The 21,926-nt window shown below is 45.7% G+C and overlaps 1 protein-coding gene across 2 annotated transcripts in view; it reads right to left on the bottom strand.

Moving 5' to 3' along the window:
• Positions 1-21,926, bottom strand: part of LOC138800560 (perforin-1-like) — a 44,391-nt gene that overhangs the window by 1,912 nt on the left and 20,553 nt on the right. The window contains exons 1-2 of one of the 2 annotated variants that reach the window (XM_069982327.1): positions 5,375-5,414; positions 1,713-2,255 (exon numbers count right to left, since the gene is read on the bottom strand). In XM_069982327.1, coding sequence (XP_069838428.1) covers positions 1,713-2,245 — 533 coding nt within the window. In that variant the 5' untranslated portion in view covers positions 2,246-2,255; positions 5,375-5,414. Of the gene's footprint in view, positions 1-1,712; positions 2,256-5,374; positions 5,415-21,926 lie in introns of those variants that run through there. The other variant, XM_069982328.1, reaches the window with a different exon arrangement.

The following is a 21,926-nucleotide window of genomic DNA, read 5'->3' as shown; positions in this document are numbered from 1 at the left end:
CTGTCACCGGAGTTGGTTTTCTATGTATATGATCGCCCAGTAGTTTGACCCAAATCCTCTCCGATCTCTACCCTCCTGCAGGCAGCATCCTGACCGCACTCTTATCCGTGTATCTAGTGTGGAGTGTTCTCTTATCTAGGTCAGTAACACTATACACTATACCCACTAGAACCCCTTGTTAAGTGATAGATGATAAATTAATCACATATTTTATTGGTCTTGTGGATTGCTATGTCACCCATACAGTGGAGTGAGACTGAAAACACTCTGATACATTTAAAAAATTTAAAGGGTAAAAAAAATACTGCAGAAGGATATAGCAGTCTGCCCCAGTTCTGAGACCACCAATAATCCAGTTGTTTTGTGGGTCTGTAATCCCCTCCCCCACCACCATGTATACTCACTACTTCCTTGTTGATAAGTTGCTCAGTACTACACTTCCCAGAAGGCATTGCTTTTCCTCAGTTGTTCATCATATCCCTCCCGTCCTGTCTACTCCCCTCCCCCAACACTTCTACCAGTCCCCCATCCAGAGATTCTGCAGAGCATTTCAGTACACAGCAGACTATGGGTACTATTACACGGAACGATAATCGGCCGCTCCGTGTAATAAAGACAACGATCAGCCGATGATCGTTGTCATTGGCTGATCGTTGATATAGGTTAGAATTTATATTTGTCGGGTGCCGACCGCACATCACTACGTGTAATAGCGGTGGGCGGCCAGCGCCTAGCGATATCCATTACCTATCCACGCTCCAGGGCTCCTCCTGCGGTCCGCTTCTCCCCAGGTCCCGCGCGCTCTAGCTTCAGAGCAGCCTGTCAGCTGACAGGCCACTCAGCCAATCACAGGCCGCGGCGGTCCTGGCCAGTGATTGGCTGACAGGCCGCTCTGAAGCTAGAGCGCACGGGACCCGGGGAGAAGCGGACCGCAGGAGCAGCCCTGGACCATGGATAGGTAATGTATATAGTTTAAGCAAGGGCTGCAAGGACATCGGTAACAATGTCCTTGCAGCCCTTGTTAAACGATTATCGGGCCGTGTAATAGGCCCAGCAAACGAGCGCCGATCTAGCAGATCGGCGCTCGTTTACAGGTATTATCGGGCCCCAATCAGCCCGTCTAATACCACCTTATTGCTCTGTACTCTTTGTACTATAACGCCATTAAAATAAATGTATAGTTTTTTGTCTATAGATTTGTTTATAGATTGTTTATACAGTAGTAAGGGAGTCACACATGCTCCTCTGATGCCACCAACATTTGTATCAGGAACTGCAGGGCTGTCTAAGCCCTGCAGTTCCCAGTCCCCTGTACTGACACAGCGATACTTATTAGAATATACAGTACCCAGGCTGCATACACAGCTATAGTGACAGGCAGCGTCCTCCCTGGGTACTGTATATTCTAATGACAACATACAGTACACAAGGAGGCGGTATCCCACTCCTATCAACAATGTCCTGGGTGCAGCAGCTCTGGATCAGAGCTGGGGAGAGGGAAGCAGCTTAGACAGCCCTGAAGTTCCCGAAACAAACATTGGTGGCAGCAGAGGGCATTGTGTCACCCTCTACAGTGGTCAATGTAAATTGATGAATGAATTAAAAAAAAAAACACTTTCTTTTTAATGACCTTATATTACAAAGTAATAAAGCAATGTATAAAAAAACATTAATTTCCGGAGTACGCCTTTAACTCTCTGAGGACATCTTACCCGTAGTAGACGCAGTTTAGGTAATGCCTGATGAAGGTATACCGATCTCCACTGCTCTTTGTCTGACCAAACTGGGCCAGCTGGGACTGAGATCCGGCCAACACCATCTTGGCATCTGCCCCTTTGTGGTGAAGCTCGAGCCCAACCTCCCAGTTATTCTCAATGCCGGATGCAGATTCTCCGGCCAGGGAAGACGTAGACCGTGATGTCTCCCCGCTGATCTGCTTGACGCACGTTGACTGGGGCCTCCAATCCACCACCCCTAGGGGCAGCTTCTGCCAGGCTTTGTTCATGTAGGGGTTGCTACAGACCGTGCAGGTGTCCTCGGATGTGACGAATTTCTGCAGATTAAGCACATAGGACCCTTTCTTCTTCATAGTCACAATGTCTAGTCCCTCACCTAGAAGAGTGTGGCCCGGTACAAAGGGGACTTTCTTGCACTCTTCAATCTTTGCTGGTCGGCAGGCATAGGTTAGAGGAGGAGGACCATGGGTGGACACAGGGGACACGAGAAGGAGGAAGATGAAGAACATCTTCCAAAGGCTGTGAAAAAAATACAAAAAATGTTATGACTAAAGGTTGGTCACGCTATGGAGCTTACTTGTGCTGTCTATGTCTGCACTGAACACAACATACTATAGAGGCAGCCGCACATGCGGAGCTTTCAGCAGGACCGGCTGACCATCCAATGTCTCTGGTGGCTTCCCAATAATCAAGAGAGAGAGTAGTGGATTTCATCTGATCCTTTTGTTTTTGGAAAGATAAGCTCAAGGCAGAGATATCTGGCAGCGGCTTTCACCCACTCCCCATTCAGAATGCATACATATAGGGGAGATGGGTGGGTATGTGTACGGGGGGATCAGGAGAGATAGCTGAGAGACAAATGTGTTAAATTCTAAATGAAAGAGTTAGCATGGCACCGAGACACGTCAAATGCTTTCATGGGTTGGAGTCTGAGTGTTCATACGGCGACAGATAAGGAGAATGAGCTGAGGGAGGTCTGCACGCAGCATGGTCTCTCCAAAGTTTGTGCAATATGACCAGGAGAGCCGCATAATGGGACTCTATGCAGCCGTCCACGATGGACTGACACAGAACCAGTAGGAAGACCATGCTGTGTGTGAGCTTCTCCCGGCCCGTTCTCCTTATCGGTTGTGATCTCAACACTCAGACCGCGACCAACCAAAAACTTTCCAATCTGTGACATCTCAAAGTTTAGTATAATGACGGGTACTCTTTAAATTCACAAAATATTTTTATTTAGCAAATCCAAATTTTTGGTGTTTGGATTCAGATGAATTAGTCAAGACGGCAGCAACCACCTTGATTTGTGACGCACTAGTATTTCCGCGTGGCCTTTGTCAGGTGCCTCATGCTCATTCCTTCCATGGTGGCCTCCGCACATAGTGACCTACATTATGGGTGTAAGGTGTATGACAGTATTTACAGGAGCAGGGACTCTTATCAAAGCCAGGACTCCCCGCTCCTGTATGGCCAGAATAGCCAATCCAAAAGTAGATTTTATATCCTAAATAAATTTTAGGAAATTCGCTCATCTCAAACTATGAGCCTATCCAGGGTAGGTTCCACAACTAGCTGATCAAGTAGGATCTTATGGCTTAAAGTCCATCATCTCAAGGATCCTAGCACTGGACGTATAGCACTCCCAGGTTTGGGGAGTAGGAGATTCTGTTCCATCCTTTCCTTTTCCTAAACCTTCCATGTATCCTGCCCCAAGTCTATTATACTAGTTTGGCTTCCTCCACCAGGACAGAAGGACTCTGCTCTACAGGATAACAATAACCTGATCAGCGGCTCAATGCCAGGCAGCAGCTGCAAAGGCAAATGGCAAGACCCTGGAATTACCTGATCAGAACTAACTAATCATAACTCAGGAATGAGATTTGCTTTAAAAAAAAAAAAAAAAACACTATTTTTGAACACTAATAAATTGGCTTTTATGTAAATCTGGTTAAGATGGAAGGGACAGAAGATGGCAACGGAGGAAATGACTCTTCCTCACCACAGCTTCTTCATGTTGACTTCAGGTGTGAAAATCGTCATCTTGCTGAAGCTTCTCAGAACAAGCGACCCTGGTTTGGGTTTTGGGTGGAAAAATTGATCTCATTTACTGATAGAAGAGACCACAGACGGCCGCACCGATGACTAACTACACGACTATATACCATCGGACGCCATCCGAAATGTCCTCGTTCATAGAAGGTAATTGTGAATGATATTTTACAAATTTCTGTTTTTTGGGGTTTTTTTTCAAATTAAAGAAGTACCTGCTATTATAAATAACTTTCGATATCATCATCAATGTCAAAAATTATTGATCACAGCGGGTGTTATTGCTCAGACTCGTAGATATAGCCGGGGAACGATCACAGCAGCAGTACAACTCCCCGGCCGCTCATTATTTCTGATACTTCTGCCCCATTATAGTCTATGAGGCTAAAGGGTCATAATTAGTGAGCGGCCGGGGAGTGGATCACACTGCTGCCGGGATCTTTCCCCAGCTATATCTCCTGATCGCATTGGGTCTCAGCAGTGAGACCCACCGCGATCAATAACTTTTGGCATCTGTGATGACATAAGAACTTTCTGATGTCAAAAAGTTATTTCAGAAATCAATACATTCAGTACAGGCGATTTTAAGAAACTTTGTATTTGGGTTTATTAGCCGAAAAAGGCATTTTTATCATGAAAAAGCAGTTTGAAGCTCTCCCCCCTGTCTTCATGTTTGTCTATGGAGAGGGGAGAGATGAGGCACCAAAACAGGACAAAAAAGAGTTAATTTACAGCTAAATCACCGGCTATCTTCTTTGACAGTCAGCACTGACCTCTCTGACCTCTGAATACTGGCTTTCATACAGCTCCCACTGTGTAATCCCTTGGTCTCTGCTCTCTGCTGGTGACTAATCTCCCTCCCTCCTTCCTCCTCTTCCCTCCCCTCTCCATAGAACAGACAGGGGACATGACAGACACAATTTCATGATAATTTGCAGTGGATGGAAAAGAGGAGAAGGAGGGGGGGGCCTGGGAAAAGGCTTTTTGAATGCAGATAATGGCAGATTTGCCGACTAAACCCAATAACAAAGTTTCTTAAAATCGCCTGGACTATTGATTTCTGCAAAAAAATAAAAATAAATAATACTACAGTGACACTTTAAGGTCATTGTATAATCAGTATGCGGTAAGCTCTGAGTCTCCCTGCAGAGAAATTTGGTTTGTAATTTTAGAATAAAGGAAAGCAGTGCCATATATCCCCGCACCATCACCACATGCGTATACTGCTCCCACCCAATATACAGACAATATTTATGTCTAACCTCATCCTAGCGTCTATTTGAGTGAAGCACTTTGTCTGATCAGCGCTCTGCTCATCAATCCCCAGGCCGTTCAGCGCTGCTCCACTCTCTGCTGCTCCACCCGGGTGTTGGGGAAAAGCCAGATCCAATCCTGGGAAACTGAGAGAACTTTCCCAGGATTGGATCCAGCTTTTCCTGCATCCTGGGAGGAGCGGCAGGGAGCAGAGCAGCACTGAAAGGCCAGGGGGTTGATGAGCAGAGCGCTGATCAGACAAAGTGCTTCACTTTGTTTAGATAATCGATTTGCTCATCTGTAGTTCCTACATATAATATAGAAGAAGCCCGTACCTCGTGTAGATTCTGGACAGCGGCTCAGATGTTATCTGCAAAGTCTATAGAGTCAGACAGGATGTGGTGGGAGCTGCTGTGTGTTATAAGCGCAGTGTACGGGGGGCGGGGGAGGCTACTCAGGTAGGAAAAGGCTATGTGATGAGTGATGAGATGACTGTGTGATGCTGGGGAACAGTATGATGGGTTACGTGAGGTATGGCAGATCAGCTCCATTCACATCAATGAAACAACTGTAATACCAGGCACAATCCAGAGACAGGCGCCCTCTAGCTGCAGATGACCACACCGGACACTGACTGCTCCTTTATCAGTAGATGACCACACCGGACACTGACTGCTCCTTTATCAGTAGATGACCACACACCGGACACTGACTGCTCCTTTATCAGTAGATGACCACACACCGGACACTGACTGCTCCTGTATCAGTAGATGACCACACACCGGACACTGACTGCTCCTTTATCAGTAGATGACCACACACCGGACACTGACTGCTCCTTTATCAGCAGATGACCCCAGACCGGACACTGACTGCTCCTTTATCAGCAGATGACCACAGACTGGACACTGACTGCTCCTTTATCAGTAGATGACCACACACCGGACACTGACTGCTCCTTTATCAGTAGATGACCACAGACCAGGCACTGACTGCTCCTTTATCAGTAGATGACCACACCGGACACTGACTGCTCCTTTATCAGAAGATGACCACACCGGACACTGACTGCTCCTTTATCAGCAGATGACCACACCAGACACTGACTGCTCCTTTATCAGTAGATGACCACACACCGGACACTGACTGCTCCTTTATCAGTAGATGACCAGACACCGGACACTGACTGCTCCTTTATCAGTAGATGACCAGACACCGGAAACTGACTGCTCCTTTATCAGTAGATGACCCCAGACCGGACACCGAATGCTCCTTTATCAGTAGATGACCACACAGCGGACACTGACTGCTCCTTTATCAGTAGATGACCACACACCGGACACTGACTGCTCCTTTATCAGTAGATGACCACAGACTGGACACTGACTGCTCCTTTATCAGTAGATGACCACACCGGACACTGACTGCTCCTTTATCAGCAGATGACCCCAGACCGGACACTGACTGCTCCTTTATCAGTAGATGATCACACACCGGACACTTGACTGCTCCATTATCAGCAGATGACCACATGTGGTGCTCGGCCAGTGATATTAAAGAGTCACTGTCGTATTTTTTTTTTTTTGCAGACATCAATAGTCCAGGCGATTTTAAGAAACTTTGTAATTGGGTTTATTAGCCAAATCTGCCATTATCTGCATGTAAAAAGCCTTTTCCCAGGTCCCCCCCCTCCTTCCTCTTTTTCATCCACTCTGAAAAATCTGAAAATTGTGACTTGTTGCAGGAGACGTACCCTGTCTGCTCTATAGAGAGGGGAGGGGGGAGGAGGAAGGAGGGAGTTAGCCGGCAGCAGAAAGCAGATAACAGAGGATTACAGGCACTGAGCTGGGTGACAGCTGTAATCCGAGCTCAGACAGGTCACTGGTCACTGTCACAGGAGATATCCCGTGAGGGATTTGTAGATTAACTCTTTGTTGTCCTGTTTTGGTCTTTTCTTTAGCTCTCTCCATAGGAGAACAATGAAGACAGGGGGGAGAGCTTCAAACTGCTTTTTCATGATAAAAATGCATTTTTCGGATAATAAACCCAATTACAACGTTTCTTAAAATCGCCTGGACTATTGATTTCTGCAAAAAAAAAATTCACGACAGTGACACTTTAACCTCTTAAGGACATATGACGTACCCCTACGTCATATGTCCTCACTTGCACTTCAAAGCGGGGCCGCGCGGCGGCCCCGCTTTGAAGTGCCGCGATCCCGGGTGCCGCGAGTAGCCCGGGACCGCTGCTATTAGCGGGCACGGTCTGATCGCCGTGCCCGCTAATTAGCTAATCGGAGGCAGCTGTCAAAGTTGACAGCTGCCTCCGATTAGCGGAGGCAACGTTTCCCTGGTATCTAGTGGGGGAGATCGCTCCTCCGGGACCTTGTCCCGGAGGAGCGATCTCCGTTACTGATGCCGGCCGGGGACGCGTCCAAGATGGCGCCGTCCTCGGCTCGGCACTCGTTCGTTTTCGGCTGCAGCAGCCGAAAGCAAACGAGTGTCGATCTCATGGATCTCTGCAGCATATCTATGCTGCAGAGATCTCAATGAGAGATCCAAGTGTATATACTAGAAGTCCCCCAGGGGGAATAACCCTAACCCCAGGGGGCTTCTAGTATATGTGTAAAAAAAAAAAAAAAAAGTGTTGTTAATAGTAAAAAGCCCCCTCCCCTAATAAAAGTCTGAATCACCCCCCTTTTCCCAGGTTTTAAATAAAAGTAAACAAATAAATAAATAAATAAACATGTTTGGTATCGCCGCGTGCGTAATCGCCCGAACTATTAATTAATCACATTCCTGATCTCGCACGGTAAACGGCGTCAGCGCAAAAAAATCCCAAAGTGCAAAATTGCGCATTTTTGGTCGCATCAAATCCAGAAAAAATGTAATATAAAGCGATCAAAAAGTCGTATATGGGCAATCAAGGTACCGATAGAAAGATCACATCATGGCGCAAAAAATGACACCTCGCACAGCCCCATAGACCAAAGGATAAAAGCGCTATAAGCCTGGGAATGGAGCGATTTTAAGGAACGTATATTGGTTAACAATGGTTTGAATTTTTTACAGGCCATCAGATACAATATAAGTTATACATGTTATATATCGTTGTAACCGTAACGACTTGAGGAACATGCATAACAAGTCAGTTTTACCCCAGGGCGAATGGCGTAAAAACACATTTCCCCCAAATAAAAGAAATGTGTTTTTTTTTTCAATTTCACCACACTTTGAATTTTTTTCTGGTTTCGCAGTGTACTTTATGCAAAAATTCAGCCTGTAATTGCAAAGTACAATTAGTGACGCAAAAAATAAGGGGTCATGTGGGTTTCTAGGTGGAAAAATGCAAGTGCTATGACCTTTTAAACACAAGGAGGAAAAACCGAAAACGTAAAAACGAAAATGGGCCATGTCCTTAAAGGGTTAAGCTGTTACTCGTGACGCCAGTCGTGTGGTACTATACAGGTGTGGTGTTGACACCTGTTTGGCCGGTTTATTGTCCCAGAATGGTTAGTAACCTCCGGACTTGTTGTGGGCTGGCTGGCAAGTTTTAGCCTGGAGGGCAAGCAGACAGAACTGGCCTATGAGTCACGGCCAATCACTAGGGTACATTTGCCCCCCGTACACTATACAGGGGGCAAATAATACCGCTATACCATGACCACATATTACCACCACTTAATGACTAACACCACCATATTGTATACAATACCCTATATACAGACCATTTATACCCCCATACAGTGAGCATATTACAGCACAGTAACTGTACATCCAGTGACTCACAAGTGACCTCTTCTCTGATTGGAGTCTCCCTCTTCTGTTGTCTTCCCCACTTGGCCCAGGCTGTCACAAGCCATCTCCACAGAATCTGTCGGACTCACATCTTAGGCTTTTCACTTTTATAATTCCACCTACTCACCTCTATACAAGCGATTAGTTACTCCCTCCCCCCCCCCTATAGTGCCCATATGATAGCTAATGCCCCCACAGTACCCCATATAGTATCCAATCCCCCAATAGTGCCCCATATGGTATCCAATGCCCCCAATAGTGCCCCATATAGTATCCAATCCCCCAATAGTGCCCCATATAGTATCCAATCCCCCAATAGTGCCCCATATGGTATCCAATCCCCCAATAGTGCCTCATATAGTATTCAATCCCCCAATACTGCCCTTTATAGTATCCAATCCCCCAATAGTGCCCCATATAGTATCCAATCCCCCAATAGTGCCCTATATAGTGTCCAATACCCCCCAATAGTGCCCCATATAGTAGCCAATACCCCCCCAATAGTGCCCCATATAGTAGCCAATACCCCCCCAATAGTGCCCCATATAGTAGCCAATCCACCCCAATAGCGCCCCATATAGTATCCAATACCCCCAATAGTGCCCCATATAGTAGCCAATACCCCCCCAATAGTGCCCCATATAGTACCCAATACGTCCCAATAGTGCCCCATATAGTGTCCAATACCTCCCAATAGTGCCCCATATAGTGTCCAATACCCCCAAGAGTGCCCCATATAGCAGCCAATACCCCTCCAATAGTGCCCCATATAGTAGCCAATACCCCCCAATAGTGTCCCATATAGCAGCCAATATGCCCCAATAGTGCCCCATATAGTGTCCTATACCCCCAATAGTGCCCCATATAGTGTCCTATACCCCCCAATAGTGTCCTATACCCCCCAATAGTGCCCCATATAGTAGCCAATATGTCCCAGTAGTGCCCCATATAGCATCTAATACCCCTGAATAGTGCCCCATATATCATCCAATCCAGCCCCTCCCCTCTGTGCAGTGCCCTACTAGTGACACCAGCCCGGCCCCCATACTTCCCCACCAGAAAAAAACAACAAAAATGTCTCACCTGTCACCCGTTCCCTGCAGCTCCTCTCCCGGCAGCGCGCGGTCTACTGTGATCTTCCGGCGCAGGCAGCATAGTACAGGGATGCTGTTTGCATCGCATGCCCCTGCAGCCTCTATAATTCATGATAGAGACTGCCTGACACATCCGGTGCAGACAGCGTCTCTGTACTATGCTGCCTGCACCTGAAGATCACAGGAGACCGCGCGCTGCCGGGAGAGGAGCTGCAGCTGTAGCGCTGCAAAGTGTTTGGTAGCGGGCGGCTTTCTGGTGTCCCACTGACACCTCAGCCTGGCCACAGCCCTCTAGTTTATTGGGGGAACCAGCCTGGGGGGCATATGCCCCCCGGCCCAGCCCGCCCCGGTGTACAGACCCATGTGGTACATAAACAAAACAATAACCCTTTGGGTACTACAGCTGTGCAATATCTGGGTATACATACTTGCAACAATGACATTGTTGGGGGGTGAATGATGTATAAGTTTGTCTGTTTGTGTCTTTCTCTTACTTTCTTTCTCTGCTGGCCAGCAAGACCTCTTTCTATCCACTGTTATTTCTGCAGACAGACAATGCAGCATTTCCCACCAGCACACACATCCACAAACAAACAGCACCCCAGCTTATCAGGAGTAAGCAGAGGGGAGGGGGTGCTGGGTTTATATGGAGCACTGGCCTGATTACTGCCAGGTGAGGCTGAGCTGGAGCTAGGCAGCTATACTGGGTTTTGTATTCCTGGTTATTTTTTGCATTTCTATGTTATTTATTTTCACAATATGTATTATTAATTTTATGATGTGTAAGAAAAGGATACGTTTGTGACACTTTTATGTTTGGATCTAAACTGATGTGTATAGTGCTTTAAGAGTGTTGCATTTTGGGTAAATTGGGTATAAAGACACCTGGAATCCCTAGGTTTGGAGAGAGTCTGGCTCAGAGTATGTGAGCTGGGAAAGCAGGGTGCTGCTTGATACCAAGGCAGCTGCAACAAACCCTGGTTTGCTGTATATTATTTGTTTTGTTTTTTTGCTTAAAATAAAGAAGAATTTATTTTTTTTTTGCTATGACTGAGTGACATTGCTTCTTTTTGTGACCTCAACAAATCCCACACCTCAACATATGGTGGCAGCGGTGGGATGGTCACCTGTACTGGACTAAGTACAATTGTCAACTCAGTTCATGGCAGGAAGAGGATGTGCCAAGAGATTTATATGGACTCATTCTCCTAGACGGTCACAGCGTACCAAGGAGACTACACGTCCTAGATTGGTGGAAAAGAGTCTCCCAGCAGCCCCTGAATCCAAGATGGAAGCCACCCAGACTGAGGTTGGTGAATGGGTGATACCAGAGGAGGGCGCTGCAGCTGCAAGCGATACTAGTCCACCAGTGAGTGCAACTACTGCTCCAAAGACCATGGAGGAGCTTCTTGTATGGTTGGTTCACCGCCAAGAATTAAGTGACCAACGTAGAATGGAGGAGCAAAAATACTTTCATGAACAAGAGTTGAACAGAAAGGAAAAAGAGGAGGAGCAGCGTAAAATTGAGTTGCGGCGACAAGAAGTAGAAAGAGCCAGGAGAGATGAGCAATTCCTTCAGGCACTGCAAGCCATGCAACACAGTGTACCTCCTGCTGCCCATTTAAAACTTACAAAGCTAACAGAGACTGATGATATAGTCATATCTGAAAGTATTTGAAAGAGTGGCTCAAGCTAATAAGTGGCCTGAGGAACAATGGGTCCTTCATTTAGCCCCATTTCTCACCAGCAAAGCTCAGCAGGCATACAGCCAGATGAGAACCGAGGAGGCTGAGAACTATCAGAAAGTTAAAGCTGCAATTCTGAGACGTTATAATGTGCATGCAGAATCCTTTCGCCAAAGATTTAGGACCTACAGATACCAGGACAAAGAAGGACCTAGAGAGGCCTACACCCAGCTGTCTGAATTGTGCTTCAAGTGGATTTCTCCAGCAGGCAAGTCTGTTAAACAGGTACTGGAGCAGATTGTTCTTGAGCAGTTCCTTGGAGTCCTTCCTGAGCCAATGCAAATCTGGGTGAAGGAACATCAACCAGAGGATGGAGAGCAAGCAGTGAGGCTGGCAGAAAACTATCTGCTTGCAAGAAAAGGACTGGTCTGTAAGCCAAGGGTGGTAAGATCTCCTTCATTTACTACTTTTACAGATAAGCAGAGGCCAGAGAATGTGAAAAGTAAAAGTCATTATAAAGAGCTAGTTTGCTTTGCCTGTGGTAAAGCTGGACATTATGCTAAAAACTGTGCTAGTGCAGCTGGTAAAAAGGCAAAGGGAACTACAGTAAATTGTGCTGGACTTGTTAGAGACTATCTGCACCCTGTAACTGTGAACTCCCACACTGTGATGGCCTTGATTGATACTGGGAGTCAGCAGTCTCTAATAAGATCGGACTTGATGGACTCTGCTAACATAACTGGTCATCTATCTCTGACATGTGTGCATGGTGATAAAGTGTATCCTAAAACTGTGCTCCCTGTGCAAATAGGTGATACACTAATGTCTAATGGGAACAGTGCCTAAGCTTCCATATCCTGTGGTCCTAGGCCAAGATGTACCTGATTTCTGTGTTATACTCAAAAGAGACAGTTTAGTTTCTGCAGTAACAACCAGGTCCCAAGCTAAAAAGCTGCCTGAAAAAGAGTGTTTGGGTGACATATTTCCATTTGATGGTGACTTATTTCACGGTGATGGTAAAAGGCGTCTCTCTAAGAGAGAAAAGCGACTAGCCAGTGCTAAATGGCAGTCTGAACATCCTCTCATAGAAAAAAAACCCTTCCATACACTCAGGTGGGAAAAAGATATTTCTGTCAAACAGAAAGAGGATAAGACCATTTCCTCACAGTTCACTCAGGTGAAAGACGAGGCAGAAGAACCTGCACAGTATCCTTGCTACAAACTGAAAAGTAATATCTTATATCGGGTCTGTGAGCACCCCCAGACAAAAGAGCAAGTGTGGCAGATAGTGGTCCCCTCTGAATATAGAGAGCCTATCATGAAGATAGCCCATTCTATTCCACTATCAGGGCATCTGGGCAGAAAGAAAACCCTGGCAAGGATACTGAACCAGTTCTTTTGGCCTAATATACATACAGATGTGGCAAAGTTTTGTGAATCTTGTCCTGAATGTCAGTATGTTTCTCCAGGTGACAAGAAATGTAAATTGGTTCCTATTCCTGTGGTTGATACCCCTTTTGAAAGAATAGCTCTGGATATTGTTGGTCCTCTGGAGAAAAGCAAAAAATGTAACAAATATATACTTGTTATAAGTGACTATATGACCCGGTATCCAGAGGCTATTCCTTTAAGGACTATTACCACAAAGAGAATTGCAGAGAAATTAATACAATTTTTTAGTCACATGGGTATTCCTCATACAATTCTTACAGATCAAGGTACAAACTTTCAATCAAATTTAATGAAACAAATTCATGAACTACTTGGGATTCAGGCTGTAAGAACTACTCCCTACCATCCCCAAACTGATGGTTTGGTGGAAAGCTTTAACCAAACCCTTAAAAAAATGCTCTGCAAGTTTGTGCAGCAGTATCCGGGACAATGGGATCAGTTACTGCCATACTTGTTATTTGCATATAGGGAGGTTCCACAAGCATCCACTGGTTTCTCCCCCTTCGAGTTGTTGTATGGGAGGCGACCAAGAGGACCACTGGATGTAATCAAGGAACACTGGGAAAAACCTGACCCAAAACAAAAAAACTTGGTTGAATATGTCCTTTCTATGCGTGACAAGCTGAATGAGTTGGCTGATTTTGTAAAAATCAACCTTACCAAGGCGCAGTCACACATGAAAGGGTGGTATGACAAATCTGCTAAAGAGAAATGTTGTTTGCCAGATGATAAAGTTCTGTTATTACTTCCATCTTCTGACAACAAACTGCTAGCAAAATGGCAAGGACCATTCAAAAACTGGTCCAGTAGATTATGAGATTTCTATGCCCGGCAGAATTCAGGAAAAGAAAATTTTCCATGCCAATCTGCTTAAAAAATGGTTTGATAGACCAAATGTTGCTTGTACCATATTATCAGAATGTTACCCCAATGTTCTTGAGCAGTCTTATTCAATATTGTCCCCCACATCCAACCACTGTCCAATCACAGATATTCGTAGAGGCAGTGAACTTTCACATGAGCAACACAAAGATATAGACCTTATACTTCAGAAACACAAACCTACATTTGTTTCTACACCTGGTTGCACAGAGTTGACCCAGCATGTAATTGACACTGGTGATGCTAAACCAATACGTCAAAAACCCTACAGAGTGCCAGAAAAACTTAAACCTGTGATAGAAGAGGAAATTCAAAACATGCTACAATTAGGTGTCATTGAGCCATCATGTAGTCCCTGGTGTTCTCCTATTGTCCTTGTCCCAAAGAAAACTGGGGGTATGAGATTTTGTATTGATTTTAGAAAACTTAACCAAGTTTCTAAATTTGATACCTACCCTATGCCCAATATTGATGAATTGATTTCTAGGTTGGGTGAGGCGCAATACATCTCTACATTTGATTTAACCAAAGGCTATTGGCAGATCCCACTTGGAAAAGACTCCAAAGAAAAAACAGCTTTTGCTACTCCAGAAGGTTTATTTCAATGTACCCGAATGCCTTTTGGCCTACATAATGCCCCTGCTACATTTCAAAGACTAATGGACACCATCATTAAGCCACATAGGCCATATTGTGCGGCTTATCTTGATGATGTTATTGTCTTTAGTCGTGACTGGAAGTCTCATATTTTGCATTTAGACAGTGTAATATCTGACATAGCCAATGCTGGGCTCACAATCAATCCAGCCAAATGTACCATAGCTCAAAAAGAAACATCGTATCTTGGCTATGTTATAGGTGGTGGAAAAATCAAACCAGAAGTGTCCAAGGTCCAAGCAGTAAGGGATGCTCCCATTCCAAAAACAAAAAAGGAGGTAAGATCATTTCTAGGGCTGGCTGGCTATTATCGCAGATTTATTCCAAATTTTTCTAGTTTGGCAGCTCCTTTAAGTGATCTTACTAAAAAAACTAAGTCGAACCTTGTTGAGTGGACATCTGAGTGTGAAGATGCATTCAACAACCTAAAACAGAACCTGTGTACTGCCCCTGTATTGAGCAATCCAAATTTTTCTTTACTGTTTCAAGTCCAAGTTGATGCGTCAGAAAGAGGTATAGGAGCTGTACTTTGTCAGATTCAGAATGGAGAAGAACATCCAATTCTGTACATAAGTAGGAAACTATTTCCCAGAGAAGAGAAATATTCTACTATAGAAAAGGAATGTTTGGCCATCAAATGGGCTACAGAAAGTTTGCGCTATTATTTACTAGGCAAAGAATTTGTATTAGTTTCTGACCATCATCCTTTGTTCTGGTTGAACACAATGAAAGGTGACAATGCTCGTCTAACAAAGTGGTACCTAAGCTTACAACCCTACCGCTTCTCGGTAGAGTATAAACCAGGGAGTCAGCACAAAAATGCTGATCACCTATCCCGATTTGGTACCCAAGTTCAAGAACCTTCTTTTGTGGAAGGACAAGCTTCCACTTAAGCTGGGGGGTATGTTGGGGGGGCGAATGATGTATACGTTTGTCTGTTTGTGTCTTTCTCTTACTTTCTTTCTCTGCTGGCCAGCAAGACCTCTTTCTATCCACTGTTATTTCTGCAGACAGACAATGCAGCATTTCCCACCAGCACACACATCCACAAACAAACAGCACCCCAGCTTATCAGGAGTAAGCAGAGGGGAGGGGGTGCTGGGTTTATATGGAGCACTGGCCTGATTACTGCCAGGTGAGGCTGAGCTGGAGCTAGGCAGCTATACTGGGTTTTGTATTCCTGGTTATTTTTTGCATTTCTATGTTATTTATTTTCACAATATGTATTATTAATTTTATGATGTGTAAGAAAAGGATACGTTTGTGACACTTTTATGTTTGGATTTAAACTGATGTGTATATTGCTTTAAGAGTGTTGCATTTTGGATAAATTGGGTATAAAGACACCTGGAATCCCTAGGTTTGGAGAGAGTCTGGCTCAGAGTATGTGAGCTGGGAAAGCAGGGTGCTGCTTGATACCAAGGCAGCTGCAACAAACCCTGGTTTGCTGTATATTATTTGTTTTGTTTTTTTGCTTAAAATAAAGAAGAATTTATTTTTTTTTTGCTATGACTGAGTGACATTGCTTCTTTTTGTGAGCTCAACAAATCCCACACCTCAACAGACATCTTGTGGCAAAACTCTGGTACTACTACATTACCACTTACTCTTAAAAGTACAGGCTTTTAGGAAGGGTGTAACCAACACCTGTAATGGGATATTACACATGGCTGATAACAGAGGACAATAGATCACATTCACGTCACCTTCTTCACATCTAAATTGATTGATAATAGGAAGAACTAGTCACTATATTTACTTTTTCTATTTTGGAGATGTACTGTCCCTTTAACAATGACTGAAATCTGCAGAGGAAAGGAAACAGTTAATACAAAACGAAAGTGAATGTCACCTTCCTTCTGTAAGAAGAAGAAAAAGAAAAAGAGCGCGAAGAGAGACAAAGCCTCCATGCTGCAGGCGCCATTCACAGGTAATCCATGGAGGGAGCAGGTGCCAGCAGGTGAATGCTTTATAATGCTATACATCCATAGCTGTGTCATAGGGGGGACCCCATGCTCCAGAGTCCCCTCGTATTGCTATCAAAGACAGCGCTGACTATGAAAGATCAGGGCTGTGCTGTAAGGGGAACCGAAATATAAATTTATATAAGATATGAGCAAACCCTTAGAGAGGTAAAGCGCTGCTTGTATATGCATATGTGTATGTCTTATTCTATGCTTTCTTACCAGGGCCCTGACAAACCATAGGCAGGCGATGGTCTAGGGCGCCATCTAGTGGTCCAGGACAGGGAGTGCATAATCTGCATAGCTGCCCCCTGCAGAGATTACTGACTTCTGACATATCAGCGATGCTGTGTGATCCGGCATCTTCTGTAAAGTCATTCTTTATTCCAGGCTGACGGTGTTACAGAGAGCGGGTATATGACACTGTCTGCGCCCGCCCTGCTCTCCGGCCACAGCTGTATCCTCACACCGCCCCGCCTCCTCCAGAATGATTGACAGCTAGCTTACATTGAAATCCACACAGCCAAAGATGAGCCGACTGTGAATCATCCTGAAGGAGTCGGGGACGGCCTGCGGATACAGCGGTGGCCAAAGAGCGGGGCGGGCACAGACAGTGTCACATACCCACTATCTGTGACAATAGCAGCATGGCAGAAAGAATTACTTTCCTGAAGATGTCGGATCAAACGGCAGAGCTATAGTTTGCTATGAGATGGACGTGTAATAGTCCGTTCCTCGGGCCCAAGTTGGCCTCTTTTCTCTGCTGCTGCCTTTTGTTGCTAACTACATCCATGTCTTACCCTGAATAGTTTCACAGTTTGTTATATCGCCCCCATGTGGGCTGATCAGCTGAAGATGTTGCATTTTTATTGTACCAATATGTGGTGTCCTATATTCTCCATTTTCAGTTATTAGACATAGGGAATTCCAGCTGTTCAGCCTGAGGGGCTCTCATACTGCCAAGAAGGTGGGTGTACATTATTTATGTGTGATCTGCCCCTATCTCCACCCCTGGGACCTTGTATGAAAAGTTCTGACCCCTTTACCTGGAGGGCAGGCAGGAGGTTGGATTATATGCAGGGTACTTGAAGTGTGACTTGGGTTTCCTCCACACTTGGGTCCTTCCTGGTGGATGTTCAGTCATCTCATCCAGCTGAGAAGACGGAGTGAGGTTGCCCCAACTTTTGCTGTCTTTTTTGTATCTAGAGTTTTTAGCTTGACTGTGTCTATCTTCAATATATGTCAGTATACAGCGAGAGCTCCTACAAGAAGCTGTAATATAGGGTCAGGTGATGTCCATATCCCAAAGATGTAAAAGGGGTATTCTCATCCCAACTAACATAACTTGCAGGACTCTTCAACTTAAATAGTTTAACAAATACATTCACATGTCTCCTTCTCCTGGTATGCTGCTCTTTCCCTCATGTCTCCTACTGTAATGACGTTTTAAAGAGGAGTTGTTTATGCCGCACGCTGGCCGCCTCACCACTGCTTCCTCCTCCCTCATGCATAATCAATGCTGCCCAGCCTCCTGCTCGCTCAGCTGTCAGTCGGTGTCTCTGCTGCCCGGCCTCCTGCTCGCTCAGCTGTCAGCCAGTGTCTGTGCTGCCCGGCCTCCTGCTCGCTCAGCTGTCAGTCAGTGTCTCTGCTGCCCGGCCTCCTGCTCTCTCAGCTGTCAGTCAGTGTCTCTGCTGCCCGGCCTCCTGCTCGCTCAGCTGTCAGTCAGTGTCTCTGCTGCCCAGCCTCCTGCTCTCTCAGCTGTCAGTCAGTGTCTCTGCTGCCCAGCCTCCTGCTCTCTCAGCTGTCAGTCAGTGTCTCTGCTGCCCGGCCTCCTGCTCGCTCAGCTGTCAGTCAGTGTCTCTGCTGCCCAGCCTCCTGCTCTCTCAGCTGTCAGCCAGTGCCTGTGCTGCCCGGCCTCCTGCTCGCTCAGCTGTCAGCCAGTGTCTGTGATTGCAGATCAGTCCTCTCTAGGCAGTTTATGGCTGAAAGAAACACTCAGATAAAGTTGAATCTCTGAGCCAAATGTGTAGGAGCTGTGGTCTAGGGGTAACCCACTTGTCCAGAGACCACCAGCAGTTCATTTTTTGGTTCAAATCCCCTGATGGAAATGAAATATAAGTCTTTATTTATTTATTTTTTCCCCCTCATTATTGTATCATTATTAAGGCTATGTTCACAATCAGTAATTTGGTCAGTATTTTAAATCCAAAAACATGAGGGGATTGAGAACGGCCATGTTAACAATGTTGAAATTGAGTGGATGGGCGTCATTTCATGGCAAATAATTGCCATTGTTTTTAAATAATGGCCGTTATTGGCCATTAAATGGCGGCCATCCACTCAATTTCAACAGTGTGTGAACATAGCCTTTCTGTGTTTTCAATCCACTGAAAAATACTACAATAGTGAGTAAAAAATACTTTGTGTGAACAGAGCCTTAAAAATGATACAATAATGAGAAGAAGAAAAAAAAAAAGACGTATTGTCAGCAACTTACCTGACCGTGCTCCAGCGATGCCAGCCGGGGCCGGGTGACGTCACAGAGACCCGACGGCGTCCCTAGCGACCAGAGACGCCGTGGGGTCACGTGATTGGCTGTCGGCCGACCGAGACACAGCTGAGTGGCATTGCGCTCAGGGTGAGTGGCTTTCAGTTCAGCCACTCTGCATGCAGCGATGCAGCTGCTGTGTTTTGCTCATTAGGAGTCCGGACCAATTAGCTCTGGTCCAGGACCCTCCCTCTGGTATATAGTTCAGAGCCAGCCAGCAGTACATCGCTGGCTATTAGATCAGGTCATAGATCAGTTCTAGTCCCAGCTCACCCTGTCCTTTTCCTGTTATCACCGTCCTGATTCCTTTTGCTTGACTACTCGTGTTTTGACCTTTGCCTGGACTTAGACTATTCCTTGTTTTCCTGATTCTGTACCTTGTTGCTAGTGTGGTTTGACCCGGATCGTTCATTACTCTCTATTGTGTTTGTCTGTCTGTATTGTTCTGTGTGTTCACTTACGCAGCGTAGGGAACGTCTTCGTGGTTGTCCGCGACCGCCTAGGGTCGATTGAGGCAAGCAGGCAGGTGACAGTGGGTGGGTTCAGACCTAGGGCTCACTGTCTTGTCGTGTCTGTATCACCTGATTCCTGACAGAATAGACAGCCTATACTGCCACTAGCCTTATGGATAACAGGACCGCCATGACTAACATTGTGGAACAGATGCAGAGACTTAATACTATGGTCCAGGAGCTGGCGGTTAGGGTCCAAGACCAGGAGACGGCACCCCGACAGCTTACCGTGACCTCCCCAGTACCCCCGGAACCACCTGTTCAACTCCCGGACAAATTTTTTGGAGACAGGAAGAAGTTCCGTGCCTTTAGGGAGGGGTGCAAATTGTTTTTTAGATTGTGCCCCCAATCCTCAGGAGATGAGACCCAGCGGGTGGGCATTGTTATGTCCCTTCTCCAGGGTCCTCCTCAGGAATGGGCCTTTTCCCTACCTTCTCACTCGCCTGAGTTGCTGACTACTGACCATTTTTTCGCTGCGCTGGGGTTATTATATGATGATCCTGACAGTGCCTCTAACGCAGAACGTCAGTTAACAAGCCTGAGACAGGGCCGTCGTCCAGTGGAAGAGTACTGCTCTGAGTTCAGACAGTGGAGTGGTCTTTCCACATGGAACAACTCTGCGCTTCGGTACCAGTTTCGTGTGGGTCTTTGCGACCGCTTGAAGGATATGTTGGTAGCGTACCCCACTCCTGAATCACTGGAGGATAGTATGACCTTGGCCATCCGGGTTGACCGCAGACTGAGGGACCGACAGAAGGAAAAGAGTACCCCCGATCATTCCAGGTCCTCGAGCTCCCCACCTTCCCATCCCGTTTTTTCATCACCCGTAGAACCTATGCAGGTAGACGTCACTGATGCTAAGGTCAGGCGAGCTCATCGGATGCAAAACCATCTGTGTTTCTACTGTGGAAAGACCGGTCATCAACTTCGACAATGCCCTTCCAGACCAAGATCCTCGCCGGAAAACTCCAGCGCCTGAGAGATTATCGAGGGGATCTCTCAGGCGCACAGGTACCCTTTAAAAATAAGTTGTTATTACCCATCTGCTTGTCCGTGGGAAACAAAACTATAAATGGATATGCCCAGATAGATTCCGGATCTTCTGCTAATTTTATTAACTCCACGTTCTTTTCCAGTCTAGAGGTATGTCCCATTCTGCTTCAGCGTCCTGTAAATGTCACAGGAGCTGATTCTGCGCCGTTTGTGCAAGGTGAAGTACGTTATATCACCCCCTGTCTAGAAGTCAAGGTGGGCTCAATTCATGTTGAAAAACTTGATTTTCTTCTCATGCACAATTTGTCATCTGACGTGATATTGGGATTGCCTTGGTTGGAGACACACAACCCTGTGTTTGATTGGTCCAGCAGAGAACTTGTAAGATGGGGTTCAGCATGTGGGTCTCACTGTGTTACTGTTTCTTTGGCGGAATGTTCTCCAGATAAGGAGGAGATTCCAGTATTTTTGTGTGATTTTGCCGATGTCTTTGATGAAAGGGCTGTGGAGGGTTTCCCGCCTCACCGACCATATGATTGTTCTATTGATTTAATTCCCGGTGTTAAATACCCTCGAGGGCGAATTTTTAACCTGTCCTGTCCTGAGAGAGAGGCCATGCGGGAATATATTAAGGACAGCTTACGTAAAGGTCACATACGGCCCTCCTCTTCCCCTATGGGGGCTGGATTCTTTTTTGTTGGTAAAAAGGATGGCGGTCTGCGGCCCTGTATTGATTACAGGGAACTAAACAAAATCACTGTAAAAGATCAGCATCCATTGCCATTGATACCTGATCTTTTTAATCAGATAAGTGGAGCTAAGTGGTTTTCTAAAATTGACCTCCGGGGAGCATATAATTTAATTCGTATCAAGCAAGGAGACGAATGGAAAACCGCATTTAATACCCCAGAGGGCCACTTTGAGTACCTGGTCATGCCCTTTGGGCTGTGTAATGCTCCAGCAGTATTCCAGAGGTTTGTGAATGATGTTTTTCGTGAATATCTAGGACGTTTTTTGGTCGTATATCTGGATGATATTTTAATCTTTTCCCCTGATTGGGATTCGCATGTTAGACACGTACGTACAGTGATGGAGCTTTTGAGACCACACAGTCTATGCGCCAAATTATCGAAATGTCATTTTGGTATCCAAGAGATTTCCTTTTTAGGTTACAATATTACCCCCAACTCTTTTAGTATGGACCCTATTAAAGTAGTGGCCATCGAAAAATGGCAAAGACCCAACAATCTCAAGGCTCTTCAAAGGTTCCTGGGCTTTGCCAACTACTACAGGAAATTCATTA

Source organism: Dendropsophus ebraccatus, chromosome 9 (assembly GCF_027789765.1).
Source record: "Dendropsophus ebraccatus isolate aDenEbr1 chromosome 9, aDenEbr1.pat, whole genome shotgun sequence".
NCBI classification, from domain to species: domain Eukaryota; kingdom Metazoa; phylum Chordata; class Amphibia; order Anura; family Hylidae; genus Dendropsophus; species Dendropsophus ebraccatus.
The sequence above is the reverse complement of the archived record's forward strand: the minus strand, read 5'-3'. Positions and strand labels throughout refer to the sequence as shown.